This window comes from Cicer arietinum, chromosome 6 (genome assembly GCF_000331145.2).
Source record: "Cicer arietinum cultivar CDC Frontier isolate Library 1 chromosome 6, Cicar.CDCFrontier_v2.0, whole genome shotgun sequence".
Taxonomy (NCBI): domain Eukaryota; kingdom Viridiplantae; phylum Streptophyta; class Magnoliopsida; order Fabales; family Fabaceae; genus Cicer; species Cicer arietinum.
Genome location: NC_021165.2, coordinates 20,559,294 through 20,578,919, shown reverse-complemented (window position 1 = coordinate 20,578,919; position 19,626 = coordinate 20,559,294). Strand labels below are relative to the sequence as shown.

The 19,626-nt window shown below is 33.3% G+C and overlaps 2 protein-coding genes across 3 annotated transcripts; both read left to right on the top strand.

The window, feature by feature from the left end:
- Window positions 1-636: 636 nt before the first annotated feature.
- LOC101493975 (uncharacterized) lies at window positions 637-3,635 on the top strand. The gene is made up of 4 exons (XM_004505559.4): window positions 637-857; window positions 1,323-1,893; window positions 2,002-2,361; window positions 2,478-3,635. Exons 1-4 carry the CDS (start codon window positions 744-746, stop codon window positions 3,404-3,406), a joined length of 1,974 nt encoding a protein of 657 aa, XP_004505616.1. The 5' UTR covers window positions 637-743; the 3' UTR covers window positions 3,407-3,635.
- Window positions 3,636-4,868: 1,233 nt separating this feature from the next.
- LOC101493660 (uncharacterized) lies at window positions 4,869-9,416 on the top strand. 2 transcript variants are annotated; one of them, XM_004505558.3, is made up of 8 exons: window positions 4,869-5,036; window positions 5,168-5,276; window positions 5,359-5,439; window positions 7,376-7,424; window positions 7,599-7,695; window positions 8,387-8,439; window positions 8,563-8,625; window positions 8,791-9,416. In XM_004505558.3, exons 2-8 carry the CDS (start codon window positions 5,176-5,178, stop codon window positions 9,055-9,057), a joined length of 711 nt encoding a protein of 236 aa, XP_004505615.1. In that variant the 5' UTR covers window positions 4,869-5,036; window positions 5,168-5,175; the 3' UTR covers window positions 9,058-9,416. The 2 variants fall into 2 exon arrangements, with proteins under 2 accessions (XP_004505615.1, XP_073225510.1); XM_073369409.1 differs by having other exon boundaries at window positions 4,902-5,036; window positions 5,152-5,276.
- The last annotated feature ends 10,210 nt before the right edge of the window (window positions 9,417-19,626 follow it).

Below are 19,626 nucleotides of genomic sequence, written 5' to 3'. Positions count from 1 at the left end.
TACATGAAGAACCACATATTCAATTAATATATTACATCAGTATCTCTAACGATCAAAGTTTATATAAAAATTATTTTGATTATTTTTTTTACAATTTCAAAAAATGTTTGTCTATTTTTAAAATTCAACGACTAATTTAATTAAGTTTTACCTCTCAAATACCAATTTATTTATTTACTCAACTGAAAAATAAAAACTTAAATAAAATTACATTAACCAAATTTAATATGAACAAATTTTATAAAAACAAAAACAAAATATAATATATTAGAAGTGATTATTAACCAAAATACATTATTTTTTACAAGAATTAAAAATAAAAATAAAAATAAATTACAAACAATTAAAATATATTAAATAAATAATTCCATTTCATAAAATAAAAATGGTTGCCATGAACGGATATTGCATATAGGTGCATTTCACCAGTTTTAAATGGATATTTGCCTTGCGAATTTACCAAAGAGTGTGTAATTATAAACCTCACCGTCATTATTAAGTACTAATTTGGTTATTAAAATTATTATTAAAATAATAATAAAATTCAAATTCAAATTGAGGCTCTAACGGTCACATTTGCCACCGTGTCAGCACTCGATGAACCAAAACGCTGTATAAATTCACAAACACTCGTTTCCTCTTCACCACACTTTACCCTATTCTTCCTGTTTCTGTCTGATTCGGCGCATCCATTTCCATTCTTCAAAACCCAAAACACCTTGTTTTGATTTCAAATCTCATTCATGGACTTCCACACCCTCTCAAGAAAGGAGCTTCAAGCCCTATGCAAGAAGAACAAGATTCCAGCCAACATCACCAATCTTGCCATGGCTGATGCTCTCTCATCTCTTCCCCAAGTAAATCTCTCTCCATTTTTCTATTATTTTTTTTTTTTGTGTGTCTTCGATGCATTTCTTTGTTTGATTCTGTTTCATTACTTTTTTGTGTTTTTGTATTCCTCATCGTGGAAATATCAATGTATTGTTAATTTTTGTTACCTGTAGCTGTTCTTTAGATTCAGATTGTCTTTTTCAATTGTACAGATACGAGATCCATTAGGGTTTTTCATTTTTATTTTTATATTAAAAAAAATTGAGTTTTTTTTTTTTGATATAAAAGTTTGAGATACTTTTAACCGTGCTTGGATTAATTGTTGAAATACAATTGATTAATTACTATGCTATGAATTGTTGAAACTTGATACTGTGGTACTATATTTGTATTCATTACATGGAAAATCTGAAACCCTTTTTTGAATGTGCGAAGATAAGAAGTTCAAGATCTTAAATAAATATTGATATTTGTTATGAAATGTTTTACAGGTTGAAGGATTGGATGAGATTTTGAATCCAAGTGAAGGTGATTTTGGTACCCCAGCTGTTCAACCTCGTACAGCTTCTAGAACTACAACTCAAAGGAAAACAGTCAACCGTGGAGCAAGAGTAGGAGTTGCTGCAGGAGATGTTGAGCAAGAGAACAAAGATGCTAATGTTCCAGTCACTCCTGCTGTTGTGCCAAGTAGCAGGAGAAGGGTCCCTGTAGTTTCTACTCACAGAAAGAAGGAAGTGACTGGGCTGGATGACAATAGTGATGATGGTAAGAGTGAGGTCCAAGGAAAGCCAGTGGATGTGGCTAAAACTCCTGCTGTAGCTCCTAGGAGTAGGGCTAGAGGTGCTGGCCGTTCGGTTTGCAACAAAAATGAGATCCCTGATGGCACTTCAGTGCAGAAAGCAGCATATAGCACCAGGAGGTCCGTGAGATTGTTGGGAAAGACCTTGTCAAAGATGAGTCTAGTCGAGACTGAGGACACGGGACTGACCAAGAATGATGATGTTTCTGAAGAAGTGAGTGGTGTATCAGAGCATATAGAGGACTCATTTGACACTGATAATGGTATGCTCGATCTCATTATTATTTAATTATTGTGATTGTTTTTCTTATTTGCATTTGTGTTTTAGTAATGTTTGTTTTTAATCAACAATGGAATTGTGTTATCTGCAGGGGCTATTTCACAAACAGAATCAAATGTGGTTTCTCAGATCACTGATGAAGGGGAAGTTTCCTCTCTAAATAAAGCTGACTGTGAAATTCAGTCACAAGATTCGGATTTAGAAGCGAAAGTAGTTTCTGAGACAGAACGTGATGCAGAGGATATGTTGCTGGTTGAACCAGCAGAGGAGTGTTCAGAAAAAGTTAGTGATGTGGAGGCTGCACAAGACCCAGAAAGTGATGCAGATGATGTGTTGCAGGCTGAGCCAGAAGAGGAGGGTTCAGAGCAAGTCAATGATGTGGAGGCTGCACATGTCCCAAGTTCAAACCTGCAAGACAGTTTTGAGACTTTTGTTGATTCAAAAGAAACAGGTTTGTTTTTCCATCTGCACGTGGTTCTTAACTATTGTTATTTTAATCTATGAGCATCTCATGATAGTTTGTTTTTGTGAAGTAGTAATCTGAACATGACGTTGATCACTTTGCAGGATCTGAGCAGCCTGAACTGGAGGAATCTTGTGATTCTGCTGAGCAACACCAAGATATGGAGTTTGCTGCATCTGAAGAGGTTTCTATAAAGATTGCTGACCAAGCTATTGCCCCTTTAACTGGGGTGGTACCTGATGTTGCTTGTGTGGATGTTCCTGACAAAGACGATGTCACTGGCTTATCTGAAGAGGCTTGTATGGAGATTGTTGACCAAGCTATTTCTCCTTTGACTGTTGTGGGACCTGATGTTGCTTGTGTGGATCTTCCTGACCAAGAAGATGTCGCTGGCTTGTCTGTTGAGGCATCTGAAGAGGCTTCTAAGGAGACTGTTCACCAAGCTTCCCCTCTGAATGTTGTGGTATCTGATGATGCATGTGTGAATGACCCTGAACAAGATGTTGCTGACATGCCTGTTATGGTATCTGAAGAGGCTGCTGACGAAGCTATTACCCCTCTTACTGTTGTTGTAGCTGATGATGCTTGTGTGAATGATCCTGACCAAGTTGTTGCTGATGTGTCTGTTATGGTATCTGAAGAGGCTTCTATGGAGGCTGCTGACCAAGCTATTGCCCCTCTCACTGGTGTGGTGTCTGATGCAGCTATGGAGATTTCTTCTGAGGAGCATCTAGCTGAAAATGAGGTCCCCATCCAATCCAATGCAGATGAAAAAGAAAGCAGTGAAGTTGATAAGGTTATTCTACAACTTTCAAAGCTGGATGTAGCTCAAATCAATGATCAGAAGAAGGATGGTATGGGCAATACTAATATGATGAAGGAAAACTTGAAAACCATTGATGTTAAGAACATAAGTATTCGAGGTCTCAAAAAGATGATCAAGACAAAGATAGATGGAAAATTAAACATGACTGATAAGGATGATGTGGAGAAGAGAAGAACCGCATTGCAAGCACTGCAACAGAATATGTGAAACTCAGATGGTTGAGTGACATTTAGTTATAATATGTAATTTGATACCCTATGGAACACGATATCTTTGTTTGGGGGCAACATGATGAGGTGGAATATCCAAACCTTTTGTTTGGTTATGCTTTTCTCAAATTTACTTTGCAAATTTTGATGGTATTGCAATTGTTACAATAAACTTTTTGTTTAATGGTATTTTTTGGCTCTCTCTTCATAGCCATTTTAGCTGCGCATTATACCTAGTTGTCTATTTCTTTCTTTATTTTATTATTATTATTATTATTATTATTATTATTATTATTATTATTATTCAGATAAATTTAAATTAAATTAAAATTAAAATAAAACTCTGCTCCACAAGATTTTATGTGTTCAGATAAATTCAAATTAGATTTTATAAAATACAGATGTCTTCCAAAAAAACATTCAATTTAAATTTGTTGAAAAATTCAAATTTTTTGTTTTTCAAAATATATTTCCAAAAACTCAAATTTTGTCCTCGTCAATACAAATTTTTAAAATAAATTCGAAGGTCTGGGAATCTTTCCAAAAGTTCGCTAGTTGTTTTTTCTTTTTTTTTTCCTTTTTTTTTTCTTTTGATTTTTATAAGAAAAAACGGTAAAATGTGTTCCCATTTTGAATTTTTTTTAGAAAAATCAATGTAAGATTTTTTCTAGAAAAATGTGTTATGTATATTTTCTGAAAACAAAAGTTTTTCAAAATCTCAAACTTGGACAATTAGGATTTTAAAAGATTATAAAAAAATTTAGTTTCAATTTCAATAGTTTTATTATAAGAATTTATAGGATTTGAAAATATTTATGGATTTATAAAATTTAAAATGACTCGATAAATTTTAAATAATTGTAAAAGAAAAATTATTACTATACTTTTTAACATAATATTTTCAATAATTTTTTTTAGTTGTTAAAATTTAAATTATTCTCACAAAATTCAATTTCTTAAATGTAACATTTTTATTGTTATCATTTATGTTACATTTTTTTAGGATGTATGAAGTAATTTTAAGAATTATTATCATGAAATGTAATATTTTGAAGATTAATTATATTATTCATCATTATCATCTCAATTAAATTTTTCAATTTTTTATTATGGTTCCAGAAAAGTTTTTAAAAATTTGCAAATTGTGATTTTTTTTCTAAGAAAAGTAGAGTTTTAAATAGGTAGTTTGATACAAAACGTTGAACAGAGGTTCTTTTTACATTGTTAGTGAATTAAAACCGTTAATTATTAAAAACTTGAATTTTATTTTAACTACTTTAAAAATTACAAATATAAATAATTATAAATTCACTATATAAAAGGGAATAATATAATTTTTGAACTTCCATATGGAGGTGGGAAAAGAATTTGAAAAATATAATTGCTCGTATTAGACAGGCCCAGAAGCACTGATCCAATACAAACCGTCAGAAGAGCCAAAGCGAGCCAAAGCCCAATCCATAGAGAGAGAGACACATCAACTACACACACCACGAGTCCACGACGTAGATCCTCCGCTGACGGCGACTGAGGCTGCAAAGTGCAAACGAATAGAAACTTCTCAATTCTCAAGTAACACGCCACGCCCACACTTCACTTTCAAATCTCCAAAACGACAACGTTTATAGGTACCATTGTCTTTCACCATATCATAATTCAATAGTATTATACATACATTGTTCGATTTTTCCCAACAGAGAAGTCGAAATTGACAATTTCTTAATTACATTTAATTTAATATAGTTTAATGCGGTTGTAGGGCTTCTCATGGAGACGCAACCACACGATAATTTGCACCACGCACCCGTTTCTTCCAGCGACGCCGATAATCTACACAGCGATGCGGTGACTGAAATTTCAAACCACAGGTGATTTGCGAATTCACTCGCTCGTTTTTTTCTGTTTCAAAAACTATTGGAATTAATTTTGTCTTTGCGGTTGTTTTTTCAGAGACACTGAAGTAAAAAGCGACGTTTCAAAGGATGAAGTTATTCGGATTCTACAAGCTATTGCTTCCACCGGGAGGTTTTGGTAAGATTTACTTTTATGCTTCCTCTTGTTAATGTGATAGTGATGATGTTTGTATATTTTTTTCCTTCCTTGAATGAAGAGATTGGGAGTTCGGTTGTTATCAGATTTGGTTTTGTTTCTGTTTTTGGTAGATAATGTAAGGGGTGTTTGTTTCTGATTGTATTTTATTCTATGGAGCACAGATGGATGCGATGCAATTGACACTGGTGTTAGTGCTAGATAGGATTTATTTAGATTTACATTTTAAAGGTGATGGGAAAGGTGCTAAACAGTGGATGCCTTACTGATTTAAGGCATTAACTTTAGAAAAATTAAATTAAATTAAATAATAAAATAATTTACTTTTTTGCATTGGTTCATAGTAAAAGTAAATAATTAAGATGTTCGATTTGCTAATCATCATATGGAATGAAAATTAGTTATTCTTTTTAACATTTTGGCTATATAAGTCTCTCTAGCATCACAATCAACATCTTAGCTAGCTGAAGTTTCCCTGTTTTTTGTTCTTTAAACTGATATTGACGAAACTATATAGCCGCCGTGCTTTGCATGAATTAGAATCGTACAATATGTGTGCCATTTGGTGCCCTTGACTACACTACATTATGTTACTGCACTAATAATATGAGAATGAGTTATTTAATGATATTTTTAATCCTTTAATCTCATAATATTTCTGTTTAGTTCTTTCAGTTCTAGTTGCAGCAATACTACCGTTTTTTAATTGATACAGTTATGTTTGCATTGCTATGGACTGCCAATTGCAAATGGAAATTAACGAATTGCCAACATTTTGACATGATGATATCTTTGTACTTGTTTGGTTGTTTTAGCAAGCCTAAACTGTACCCAGAAAATGCAAAGTATTTAATTGCACTGAATTATGATTCACAGCATTATAGTGCCAAAGCAGCCTCGCTGCCTCGTGCAGCTAGAGTGTGCTGGGTTTGGTAAGGAGTCCAATAGTTAGGGTTAGAGGTAGATCAAGAGAGATTAAAGATCAAAACCGGTTGTTAAGAGATATTTGGATATAAATGGTTCATCTCTGGACCTTACATGACAGGTTTTTATAGCATTGATTGATCTATGCCGCTGATCTCACCTAATGAGAAAAGTCTTGGTGGCTGTTGTTGTTGTGTTATCTGTCCCTTCATAGCTCCTTCCTTGAGGTTTTGATTTAAATTTCCAATCATTATGTTTTTCTGTGTATGTTAACTGTTAAGCCTAAACTGTACCCAGAAAATGCAAAGTATTTAATTGCACTGAATTACAATTCACAACATTTAGTGCCAAAGCAGCCTCGCTGCCTCGTGCGGCTAGAGTGTGCCGGGTTTGGTAAGGAGTCCAATAGTTAGGGTTAGAGGTAGATCAAGAGAGATTAAAGACCAAAACCGGTTGTTAAGAGATATTTGGATATAAATGGTTCATCTCTGGACCTTACATGACAGGTTTTTATGGCATTGATTGATCTATGCAGCTGATCTCACCTAATGAGAAAAGTCTTGGTGGCTGTTTGTTGTTGTGTTATCTGTCCCTTCATTACTCCTTCCTTGAGGTTTTGATTTAAATTTCCAATCATTATGTTTTTCTCTGTGTATGTTAACTGTTAAGTTTGTTTTTCTGTTATCGTTTAAATTGCTAAGGACACACTGTTCAAGAATGATCACGGGCCTTAGCCTCTATCTTTCTTAGATTGATATATTGATTGTGTCTGTTAACTATGATGTTTAGGTATTAATGAATGATGAATATGTTCTATATTTTGAAATTTGAGGTTTTCATATGCTTGTATTTAAAGTATTTGCATATTGTTTACTATTTTCTTGATAGAAGCCGCTATCATTTTTTCACTTCAATGGCTAAGTTGAAAGATAGTTTTTGACTTGGAGATGGATATGCACTTCAAACGCTAATGTGGTAATTACTTGAATCACAGGCATGACTGGGATAATCTGAAGAGTATGCTATCATTTCAGCTGAAGCAGGTATGGGGAGGTATGGTAGCATGCATTATTCTTTATATTATGTTAATTTTAGCGGTATGCTAGCGTTTAGTTTTTTATATTTGTATCTTTCATGTAATAGGTTATTGGAATATTTATTATTCATACATCATAATTCTTATACTTCAATTTTTTTTTATCTTTCTCCCTATACAGGTATTGTCTGAGTACCCTGAGGCAAAAACGACAAGTGAGCAGCAATGTGCTTCATTAGGAGAGTCCTACTCTGATTTGGTCAACAAATTGGATGAAGGTATTCCACCTTTAGTTCCACTGTTTTTTGAGTATCTTTAAATTTTATAGATATCAATTGTGATAATTTAATATTGTTATTTCAATATTGAAAATAAATATTAGTCTAAAAGTATGTGATTGGGACTTGGACATTATGGGGTGCTCAAGTTCTCCATCGAGTACTATGAGATGCTCGGAGGAGTATTTAAGTGGCTTAATTCTTCCCCTTTGATAGCTAGCTTTTAAGAGAGGGTCTCCCAAGTTCATGTATATTTTTAAGAGACTAACTGACATAGTGACACTTAATGAAACCAAAGCTTTTAGAGGAGTATCCTTGAGACATAAAACTTCTTAGCGATTAGCATGGGTTGCGACTGTTGCGTTGATCAAGAGTATCCCACCCATTGTGGTGTCCAATTATACTTACAACTTTTTGATGCCATAATGAAGTTGTGATAGTCATTTAACTGCTAAACAGTGCTTTTGGATGGCAATTTTCTTAGACCCAACCCAGACCCTGTTTTTTCTTAATTATTGGCCTGCAACAAATCTCTTGAATATATTATCTCCTTTAAGGTTGCATATGCCATACTACCCTGTTGCTTATATTCTTTTAATAGTTTTAAGCTGTTATTATAAATTGCTGACCTAATTATTTTTGGGGTTTAAGCTTTCACTAATTAATTTTGATATGCTTTTCTGGATTCCAGAACTTACATGTTTTATTGATGGCCCACCATTTACATTGCAAAGGGTTTGTGAGGTAAGTTTGTTTCTTTTGTCCATTGTGCATATTATTATATTCAAGCTCCAATGTCGACCACTTTGACAAGTTTAAGATGATGATATAGAACAATATTACTTTGTCTGATATTGTACTGAACAGATTTTATTGGACGCAAAAAACATTTATCCAAATCTTTCAAAGCTTGCTTTAGCTCTTGAAAAGGTATGCTTCATAATATGGCATGTGCACTTCTTTTCAAATTTGTTATTTGTTTTATTTGACAACAATAAAGATCCTGTATTTTGAAAGGGTAAAGGTTAATACTTCAATTATAGTTAGTTTGTTTAAATATTTTGCTTGAATTCTGTATGGTGTTTTTCTCTGTAGAATTTGTTAGTTACGTCTACAATGGCAATCAGCACTGATCCATATCCACAAGATCCAGTACAAGAGCCAGATGACCATGAGAAGGCAAGTGAAAACCAGCAGCAGCAATCTGATGGAGCACAAAATGGCGCCGAGCCCCTTGTTGCCGACAACGATGAAGTAATGGTTGAGGCTGATGTTGGTGATGATATGACCATTGAAACGGAAGTTTTTGAAGATGCAAAATCATCAGAACAAGATTCCGAGCCAAATGCTAATAATGCATAAGTTTTGTGGTTACTGTCATCTTTAAATCCATAAACTGATGAGCATAGACTCAGATGTTTTCTTGCAGTAAACTCCAAATGCCGAGAACAGTGTGTATCGGGGTCATTCGGTAGTGCTTTAAGCTCTGGTCTGGTAATATACTTAGAGCTAAGAATTTCGTAGCACTTAAAATCAGAACAAGGTTCCTGTCTTGTATGTCTTGGATGCTATGCTTGTATGGGTGACATGAGCTATAGAATATTTCCCTGTAATTTACTTTTAATTTGTGCTCGTAAGTTAAATTCATAAACCAGTTCTTGAACTTTGCAATCCTTGTCATCATGCTATCTCTTATATTGGTTGATTTTGGTTATTATTGAGATCATGGCATCAACTGGTAACATCTTGCACATCAAATGTGCTTTCTTTGCTTAATTAATGAAGGTCCCTTGCTCATCCAAAAAATAAAGGCAAGTAGAAGTGACTCAAACTATACATTCATTCCTAAAGAAAGCAATATGAAGCTATTATTAAAAAATTGAATCTATTGTGTTGGTATAGATGATGCCCCAAATGGAAACTCTGATAGAACAAGAATAGTGAAGAAGATAACAGTATTATTTTCTTCATCTCAGTCATCTTTTGCTGTGTTGTTTATATGCACACGTGAAATCTGATAAATATAGCTTCTTAAGAAAACTCTTGCAGACAGATGTAGCCACTGAAACGTAATGTGTAATCTGAAGAATATCACATACTCCTTTCCAACAGAAAATTCCGTCCAAGTATTTTGGGCTTGGCTCAAACTATCTTGAGTTCATCACTCACTATTGGAAAAGTTTCCCTACTTCATTAATTTTTTTAAAAGATAAATTTATTATAATAAGAGATGTACACTTCATGCAAGGTCTGAGATTATCATAAACTTTATCGAAGATTTATGATAAATTTTTCTGTACAACCTATCTAACTGCAGAAAATTTGAAACTTGAACCCAAAATCCGAAAGGTTTTCAATGAAAAGTCTAACCATCTGTGCTAACTTCAATTCACTTACGTGAACACTAATGATGTATTTTCTTAATTGACTATTTAAAAAAATATCAATGCAATTGATAAACAAACTTTAAATTTAAAGGTGTATGTAAATGGAAGTTATTATGTAGCATCAATACATTAAAAAGAAAAATTGTTCACTTGTTGTATTGACTACTGCGGGAGAAATCAACTGATGTCAAAATAAAATATTTTACTGTCTTTTTGTTTTTTCAACAATCAATATTGTTAATTACTATTGCTAATATTGTATTAAGGGTGATAATTAAATTGAAAATGTATCACTTCATTTTCTAGCTCCCACTCTAATAAATTTTGTGAATGAAAAAATAGGCACAAAAACTGTATTAGTAATTACCATTCATATAATTCTTCTTCTTGAATACCCGCATACTACCTATGAGTTCTATCTCTTTAGGTGCATCAACTAAGGTCCATATATGGTTAGTGTACATAGATTTTATTTTGGATCCCATGGCTTCAAACCATTTCTCATATTTTGGGTCAATTATGACTTTCTGGTAGGTTATGGGCTTGTCCCATGAGTAACATATCACCTTCTTGAGTCAGGCCAAATCCATATCTTTAAAGTTGATGGCGTGGTCTACCAGAACTACGAGGTTTTTGTGCTACTTGCATAGGAGGATCAACCACAACTCCTTGTGGTTCCTGTTCTATCACAATGATTTGTGGATTTTGGACTTCCCAAGTTATATATTCCTCCAACTGGTTCCTTTAGCGACGAACTCCCTTTTCTGGGAATATACCAGTTCTCCTAACATACACTTTTTCATCAGAGGTAAGATAGAAATAATATCTTTTAGTTTCCTTAAGATACCTTGCCAATATACATTTCACATAAACCTTACATCCTCAAATCTTCATAAAAGACATATTTAGTCTTCGACCAATCCATATCTCATTTGGTGTCTTTTCTACTATTTTAGATGGAAGGATGAAAGTTGCATTAAGAAGGACATATATAAATCTCGGACATAAAGTCCATCACACATAGACGAACTTGCATAAAACACATAATCTAAATAAATTGAATAACTTTTATTCTTAAAAATAGTATGAAAACTTTCCTTCTAATAAGAATGATTCTATGGTTCTCTTAAGAGAGAAACAATATATCATATCTCTGCTTTCTATTTTACTGTCATAGTGGATCTTGTACGCTATAAGTTCAATTCATTTTATTTAATTAAACAATTTTTTAATTAAATTTTAACTTTTCGATTTAACTTTTCTATTGTCTAACCCTACAGACTCTCACTTAATTAGCAATAATATAAAATATTAAATTAATATTAAATGTTATAAACAATGAGTGACATCTAGCAATGAATCATTGCTACCCAATTAATGAGAAAATCGGTGATACGGTTTTAACCTTACCCGACAATTATTTACTGTCCAATAAATGTCCATTCATCTAAATGTCTTACTTGAACACAACACAAGTCATAAAAATATCATTCTTGCTAATTCCAATAATTAGTTTCTTGATTCCCGACTATACATTCAATAACTAATGTACCAAATATCTTATATTGGTCCATTTTAATGTGGCCACACACATTTCACATATCACTCTATCAAGAGTTCCAAGACACAACTCCTATTTTTCAAGAGGGTATTCTATCTAAATCAATCACATACCTTTATATTATTTATTGTAGATCCAATAACCACTGTTATAAATGTTCTGTTACATATAATTTTTTATGGCCTCAAAGAGGATTATTGTGATTTCAAGTCGAATAACTACTTACTATAGTCACATTAGAATTGTTAATGAAACTTGCATAATTATTATGTAACGTTCTCATAGCGGATAAATATTGTACAAATATTACTTTTAATATTTATTCCAATGTGTATACTTGATATTTCATATCTATGACCCATGAAATATGATCATCAATCTACTCACATAATAGTCTCTATGCATTACCATTTAACAATAAAACTTGACTACAAACATTTAAGAATAGTGTCATTCAGTGACAGATCTTGCACAAAATATTAGGGAGAACTGGAGAGCGATAAATATTAACTAAAATATTATAATTGAAATTCTTAAAAGTCATATAGTTTTTTTTAGAGTTTCACACAATTCATACATAGTAGACAAATTGAAAATGTTAGAATTTAAATTCTCACAAGTTTTACAATTTTCACAAGTCACACAAAGCACACAAATTTTTAGAACTTCACACAATTCAATCATATAAAATATATCTATTTTACGATTTTCATCTTTATCGAAAACTTTCTTCTTGAAAAATGCATCAATTTTGTTATGTTTAAAATCTTGTCACTCCTAAAAAATAGTATCACACTATATCATATATCATGGTTAACATGTAAAAGTTTGCTAATAGTTAGTAGTTGAGGTGCTAAATAGGGTATTATAGTTTGTTTGTTCGACATTAGTTAGTTTATTCTTCGATATTAGTAGTTTATCTATATTGATATTAGGTAGTTTATCTACAGAGAACTGTATTAATTTTATTAGTATAAATTCCAATAGAGGGAGAATACATAAGTGGAGAGGAGAGAAGTAAAATGCGATATCAGTTTCTCAAAACCATAAAAATTTGTGCATATTTTAATAATGTATCACTATTATTTTGATAATCTATCGTTATTATATATAAAAAAATAATTAATAATATATCGTTATTATATATATAACAAAAATTAAAAAATATAGGGGATGTATTGGCCCCTATCAATGACTCGAAAAAATTCCATTGGAAGATTTTTTAGTGATTCACCAAAAACACGACTATTTCAATAGGAAACTCATTTCCAATTACATCACATGTAACTCTTGGAATAGTTGGATGAAAAACACTTCTTCTAATCCATCTTATGATTTAAATTTCAATCATTTGTCTCTTAGTCCATTTCAATTCTATTGAATACAACTTATTTAATTTAAAATAAATGATCAGAAATCGGATCTTATCTTATCACGCCTCACTGATATAAAATAGTGAGACATATGTCGTATTTTAATAAAATAAAATAACCACCGAACATATTAAGGTAAAAATGATTCTAGGAATCTCTTACGAAAAGATACAATATATATATAGTGTCTCTTTTGTACCTTACTACCATATCGAAACTTATACGCTACAAGTTCAATTCATTTTATTTAATTTAATCGTTAACTAATTAAATAATAATTTAATTAAATAATTTTTTAATTAAAATTTTACTTTCTAATTCATATGTTCTACCGTGTAATCTTATAGACTCTTACTTAATTCAAAATAATATAAAATATTATAAATACTACAAGAAATTTAGAACAAACATTTAACTTGGGACAGTTGACACCAAATCACCCCTGGTGAGGCTTAACGAAGGTTTATGCGTCAGTTTTGTCAACCGCCGCATCATTTTTACTGAATCAAATCACGCTACTAAATTTCATCTCATACATTCCTACTTTCACAATACTCATGCTCTAAACCATTCTCTCACCTACGACGTTTTTTTTCTTCCAAATCCCTAAATTATTTACTATTTTGAAATCCTCAAATAATACACTCTCAAATTTTTCAACATTGTCGGTGTATGACACTATAAGGATTCCCTTATCAATATTGTCCATTATTTACTATGCAGTAATTGTCCATTCATCCAAATGTCTTAATTGAACAAAAGACATAAAAAAGTGTCATCTTTGTTAGATCTAGTAATTTGTTTCTCGATTCTCAAGTACACAAGCAATTACTAATGTTGACATATCACTCTATCGAGAGACCCAAAATCCAACTCCTATTATGCAAGAGGGATACATTATATCTACATCACTCACATCTCTCTACATGATTTATTGTAGATCCATTAACCACTATTATGATTGTCCCATTATAAATAATGTTTGATGACCTCAAAATATACATGTTGAGACAAAATCTCTCAAATGATTTTAATGATAACAAAATTACTTAAGAGATTATGATTGTGGTTAATGACTAACATGTGCTCTTGAGTGTATTCATATAAGATAATAGGTTATTAATCATTAAGGCAAAAAGAAGAAAAAAAGTGATTCTGGCCTGAGGATGGAAAACCCTCGTGAGGATGGAAATTACTGCAAACGTGAGGATGGGCTGCAAGTTGAAAAACTCCAGATTTGGACAATCTGATCTCTCACCAGAATTCAAAGCTAGAGTCAAAAGGTCAAAAGAAAAAGGTGAATATGGCTAGATCTAGTATGTAAAGGAAAAGGCTAGCAAAAGTGAAAGCAACCTATCAAGCATGTGCAAATGTCAAAATCTGATCATTTAATGGGCTTGCACGTTTTAATGCATAAGGAAGTCAAGTTAGCAAAAGGCAACTTGAAACAAGCCAAAAATGGAAGATCACATGTTGCTGCCAGATCTGATCCTCGGACTGAGTATGACAGCCCTATGTCATAAAGTGGCTTTTTCTCTCTTGTCCACATCACCTCAAAAGATGAAGCCAACCTAGACCTTAAAGACTTCGAAAAATGCAGCTCAGAAACAGCCTTGCACTCTGATTAAAGTGAAAAAGCAAGGACATGTCAAGATCAAAGACTATGCTGCAAGAGGATGGTTCTGCCTAAGCCTAACAAGCTGAGTGGTAGTTCTGTAATTTTGATGAAAACCTTGGACCCTTTGAAAATGAGCTCCAACGGTCATCAAGGGCTTGGATCTCTATAAAATGCATACAAGCTCTCCATTGGAAGACACACAACACACTTGCATAAAAAGATCAAGCATCTTAAAGCTTTCAAGAAGCAAATCACATCCTCCCTTATTACTTTCTTTGATCCTACACTATATCTTTGTATATCTTTTGAGAAAGTATTAAGTATCAATCACTCTCATTCTACTTTGTAATTTCCTAGTGAGTGAAGCTTGGAAATATTTGGAAATTGATTGTAAGCTTGGTGAAGCTTGATAATACACGGTTGTAATCATCCTCGGGTTGAGGATTGATCTGTTTTGAAAGTTAGTGAAATCTCACAAGGGTGTGAGGACTGGACGTAGCCATCTTTGGGTGAACCAGTATAAAATTGTGTGTGTGTCCCTCATATTCTGCTCCTACTCTTTTACTCAGCTTAGATCTAACGATTTAAAAATCCCATCCTCGAGCTAGCCATCCTCTGCAAGAGGATAGTTTTTAAAACACTTAAAAATTGTTTTTAACAGCAAAATCCCTATTCAACCCCGCCTTCTAGTGATATTTAGCTACAACAATTGGCATCAGAGCAAGGTTCTCTAAAAAATACACCTAACAGTGTAAGAGAAAAAGATCCAAAAAGAAATATGTCAAAAGCTAAGTACATCCCTGAAGGAGGATCATCCAGCCGACCTCCCTACTTTGATGGTACAGATTACTATCATTGGAAAGGCAAGATGAGGCTATTTCTCATATCACAAGACAACAACATGTGGTCTGTGGTGGAAAATGGAGATCATGTCATTAGGACCAACAACGCAGATGCAACCTCCGATGAGAAACCTCAAGCACAATGGACGGCTGATGAAAATGCAAATGTACTCCTAAACTCTAAAGTTCATTTATTTCTAACGTGTGCTTTGTGCAGGGAAGAGTATGACAGAGTTGAAGAATGCAAAAACGCTAAAGAGCTATGGGATACTCTAAGAATTCATCATGAAGGATCAAGTCATGTAAAAGAAGCAAGGATAGATATGGGAGTAAGGGATTTTGAACTATTCGAAATGAAGGAGGATGAAACTATTGATGAAATGTTCTCAAGGTTAACCATCATATTGAATAACTTGAGATCTCTTGGAAAAGTATACTCCGTTCAAGAAATGATATGAAAGATCCTAAGAAGTTTACCAAAAGAATGGAGGCCAATGGTAACTGCCATTACAGAAGCAAGAGATTTGACCAACATGAAATTAGAAGATTTGGTTGGAACTCTAAGAGCTCATGAACCATTGTTATTGGCTGATAAACCAAACAAAAAGGGAAGAATGATTGCTCTAAAAACCAGCCAAACAGAAAGCTCCAAGAAGAATGAAGATGTCATAACAAAGGAAAGCGCAGAGTATCCTCTGTCTGAGGATGATGATGACCTCGTTCTGATTTCCAGAAAAATCCAGAGGATGCTAAACAGAAGAGGACAGAATAGAGGACCTCCTCAAAAAGAAAAAATTGACAAAAGTCAAATAACTTGTTATGGATGCAACAAGATGGGACACTATAAAACTGAGTGTCCTCTCAATAAAAGGAACTCTAGAGAATTTCCATACAAAAACAAATCCATGATGATCACTTGGGATGATAGTGATGAGTCATCCTCGGAGCAAGAAAAGGAAGAAGAGGCCAACCTATGTCTCATGGCAAAATCAGAAAATGACAAGGTTCATCCTCTAATCAACAAAAGAAAGCCTTGGTACTTGGACAATGGTTGCTCAAGGCATATGACGGGAGATAAGCACTGCTTCATGTCATTGAAGATAAAGGATGGAGGATCAGTCACTTTTGGTAATAATGATAAAGCTCAAATAAAAGGAACAGGTATTATTGGTAAGAATAATTCTGCAAAAATTGAAAATGTTCAATATGTGGATGGCTTGAAACATAACTTGCTAAGCATTAGTCAATTGTGCGATAGTGGTTTTGAAGTTGTTTTTAAGCCAACTCTATGTAAGGTTAAACACTCATCCTCGGGTAGAGTTTTCTTTTCCGGTTTTAGAAAAAAGAATTTATATGAACTTTATCTTGATGATTTACCTACCGAATCTTGTTTTGTTTCCATTGAAAAAGATAAATGGATTTGGCACAAACGAGCCGGTCACACAAGCTTAAACACTATTTCTAAATTAGCAAATTTAGAATTAGTAAAAGGTCTTCCAAAAATTAATTTTGAAAAAGACAAAGTTTGTGAAGCTTGTGTGAAAGGAAAACAAGTTAAAAGTAGTTTTCACTCTAAAAACTTTGTTTCAACAAATCATCCTCTTGAACTCATTCACATTGATCTCTTTGGTCCTATCAAAACTCCAAGTCTTAGTGGAAAAAGATATGGCTTTGTACTTGTTGATGATTTTTCCCGTTTTACTTGGGTTCTATTTTTAAAACACAAAGATGAAGCCTTTGAGGCATTCCACCATTTTTGCAAAAAGATTCAAAATGAAAAAGGTTCAAAAATTGTCTCGGTGAGAAGTGACCATGGAGGTGAATTTGAAAATGAATCTTTTAAAAATCTTTGTGAAGAAAATGGTATTTCTCACAACTTTTCTTGTCCAAGAACTCCCCAACAAAATGGGGTTGTTGAAAGGAAAAATAGAACTTTACAAGAAATGGCTAGAACTATTTTAAATGAAGCCAACATTGAAAAATATTTTTGGGCCGAAGCCATTAATACCGCTTGTTATATTTCAAATCGTACATCCATTAGAAAAATTTTGAACAAAACTCCATATGAATTATGGAAAGGGAGAAAACCAAATATTTCCTATTTTCACATATTTGGGTGTTATTGCTACATTCTAAATAATAAAGAAAATTTGGGAAAGTTTGATCCAAAATCCGATAAAGGAATTTTTCTAGGATACTCCACAACGTCAAAAGGTTATAGAATATATAATCTTAGGACTCAAACTGTGGAGGAATCCATGCATGTTATTTTTGATGAGTTTGATGACTTGTGTTTAGAGAAAAAGGATAAGGATGAAGAAGATGAAAATACATCCTCACAAGTACCCGGTCCTCACGCAGAGGATGAGTCTGATCCAACCTCTCAACAACTTCCAAGAGGATGGAAAACAGTCACGCATCATCCTCTAGATCTAGTCATTGGGAATACTGAAGATGGTGTGAGAACCAGAAACTCTCTAAGGGAAAATACTTCCAACATGGCCATGATATCACAAGTTGAACCCAAGACAATTGATCAAGCTATTGGTGACAAATCATGGGTTGAAGCTATGATGGAAGAACTCTCACAATTTGAAAGAAACAAGGTATGGAATCTTGTACCCCATCCTCTGGACAAATCGGTGATTGGAACTAAATGGATATTTAGAAACAAACTAAATGAGGATGGAGAAGTCATTAGAAATAAAGCAAGACTAGTGGCACAAGGGTACAACCAACAAGAAGGAATAGATTATGATGAAACGTTTGCACCCGTAGCAAGACTTGAAGCAATAAGAATCCTCTTAGCTTATGCTACTCATAAAGGTATAAAACTATTCCAAATGGATGTGAAAAGTGCCTTTTTGAATGGGTTCTTAAATGAAGAAGTGTATGTTCATCAACCTCCTGGGTTTGAGGATGAAAAACGACCAAACCATGTGTTCAAACTCTCTAAAGCTCTTTACGGTTTAAAGCAAGCTCCTAGAGCTTGGTATGAGAGGTTAAGTTCTTTTCTAAAAGAAAATGGATTCATTAGAGGACAGATTGATACTACTCTTTTCAAGAAAACACTTGAAAAAGATTTATTGATTGTTCAAATATATGTCGATGACATTATATTTGGATCCACAAATGAAAAAATGTGTGAAGAATTCTCAAATCTCATGCAAAGCGAGTTTGAGATGAGTATGATGGGGGAATTAAAATTCTTCCTTGGTTTACAAATCAAACAACGAGAGGATGGTATTTTTATCTCACAAGAAAAATACACCAAGGATTTGCTCAAAAAATACAACATGAGTTCTGCCAAGAGTATGGGAACTCCAATGCACCCATCCTCCTCACTCCACAAAGATGATGAAGGAACTCCTATTTCTGAAAAGGAATACAGAGGGATGATAGGATCCTTGCTGTATTTAACTGCAAGTAGACCGGACATAGTCTTTGCAGTCGGTCTTTGTGCAAGGTTTCAATCCTCTCCTAAAGAATCTCATCTCACAGCTGTAAAAAGGATTTTTAGATACCTTGTTGGTACTATAAATCTGGGAATTTGGTACAAGAAATGTTCCAATCTTGACCTTATAGCTTATTGTGATGCCGACTACGCGGGAGACAAAGTTGAAAGAAAAAGCACAAGTGGTGCTTGCCAATTTCTTGGTAAATCCCTAATAAGTTGGTCATGCAAAAAACAAAGTACCATTGCTCTTTCAACCACTGAAGCAGAGTATGTATCAGCCGCTCAATGTTGCTCACAACTGCTCTGGATAAAAAATCAGCTTGAGGATTACTCGCTAAGGTACGCAAAAATTCCCATCCTCTGTGATAATACAAGTGCAATAAATCTTTCTAAAAATCCCATTCAACATTCTAGATCTAAGCACATTGAAATTAAACATCATTTTATAAGAGATCATGTGCAAAAAGGGGATTTAGAACTGATTTTTATTGACACTGAAAATCAATTAGCAGATATCTTTACCAAACCTCTCCAAGAGGATAGGTTCAAAAAGATCTTGGATGAACTTTCAATTATTAATTTGTCTAAAATTAATTGATTTATCTTGGTCATGTTATTATATTTTTTATTATATAATTTTTATTTTTATTGTATTTTTATATTTTTATCTGTTTTGTTTTAAAAAATAAAAAA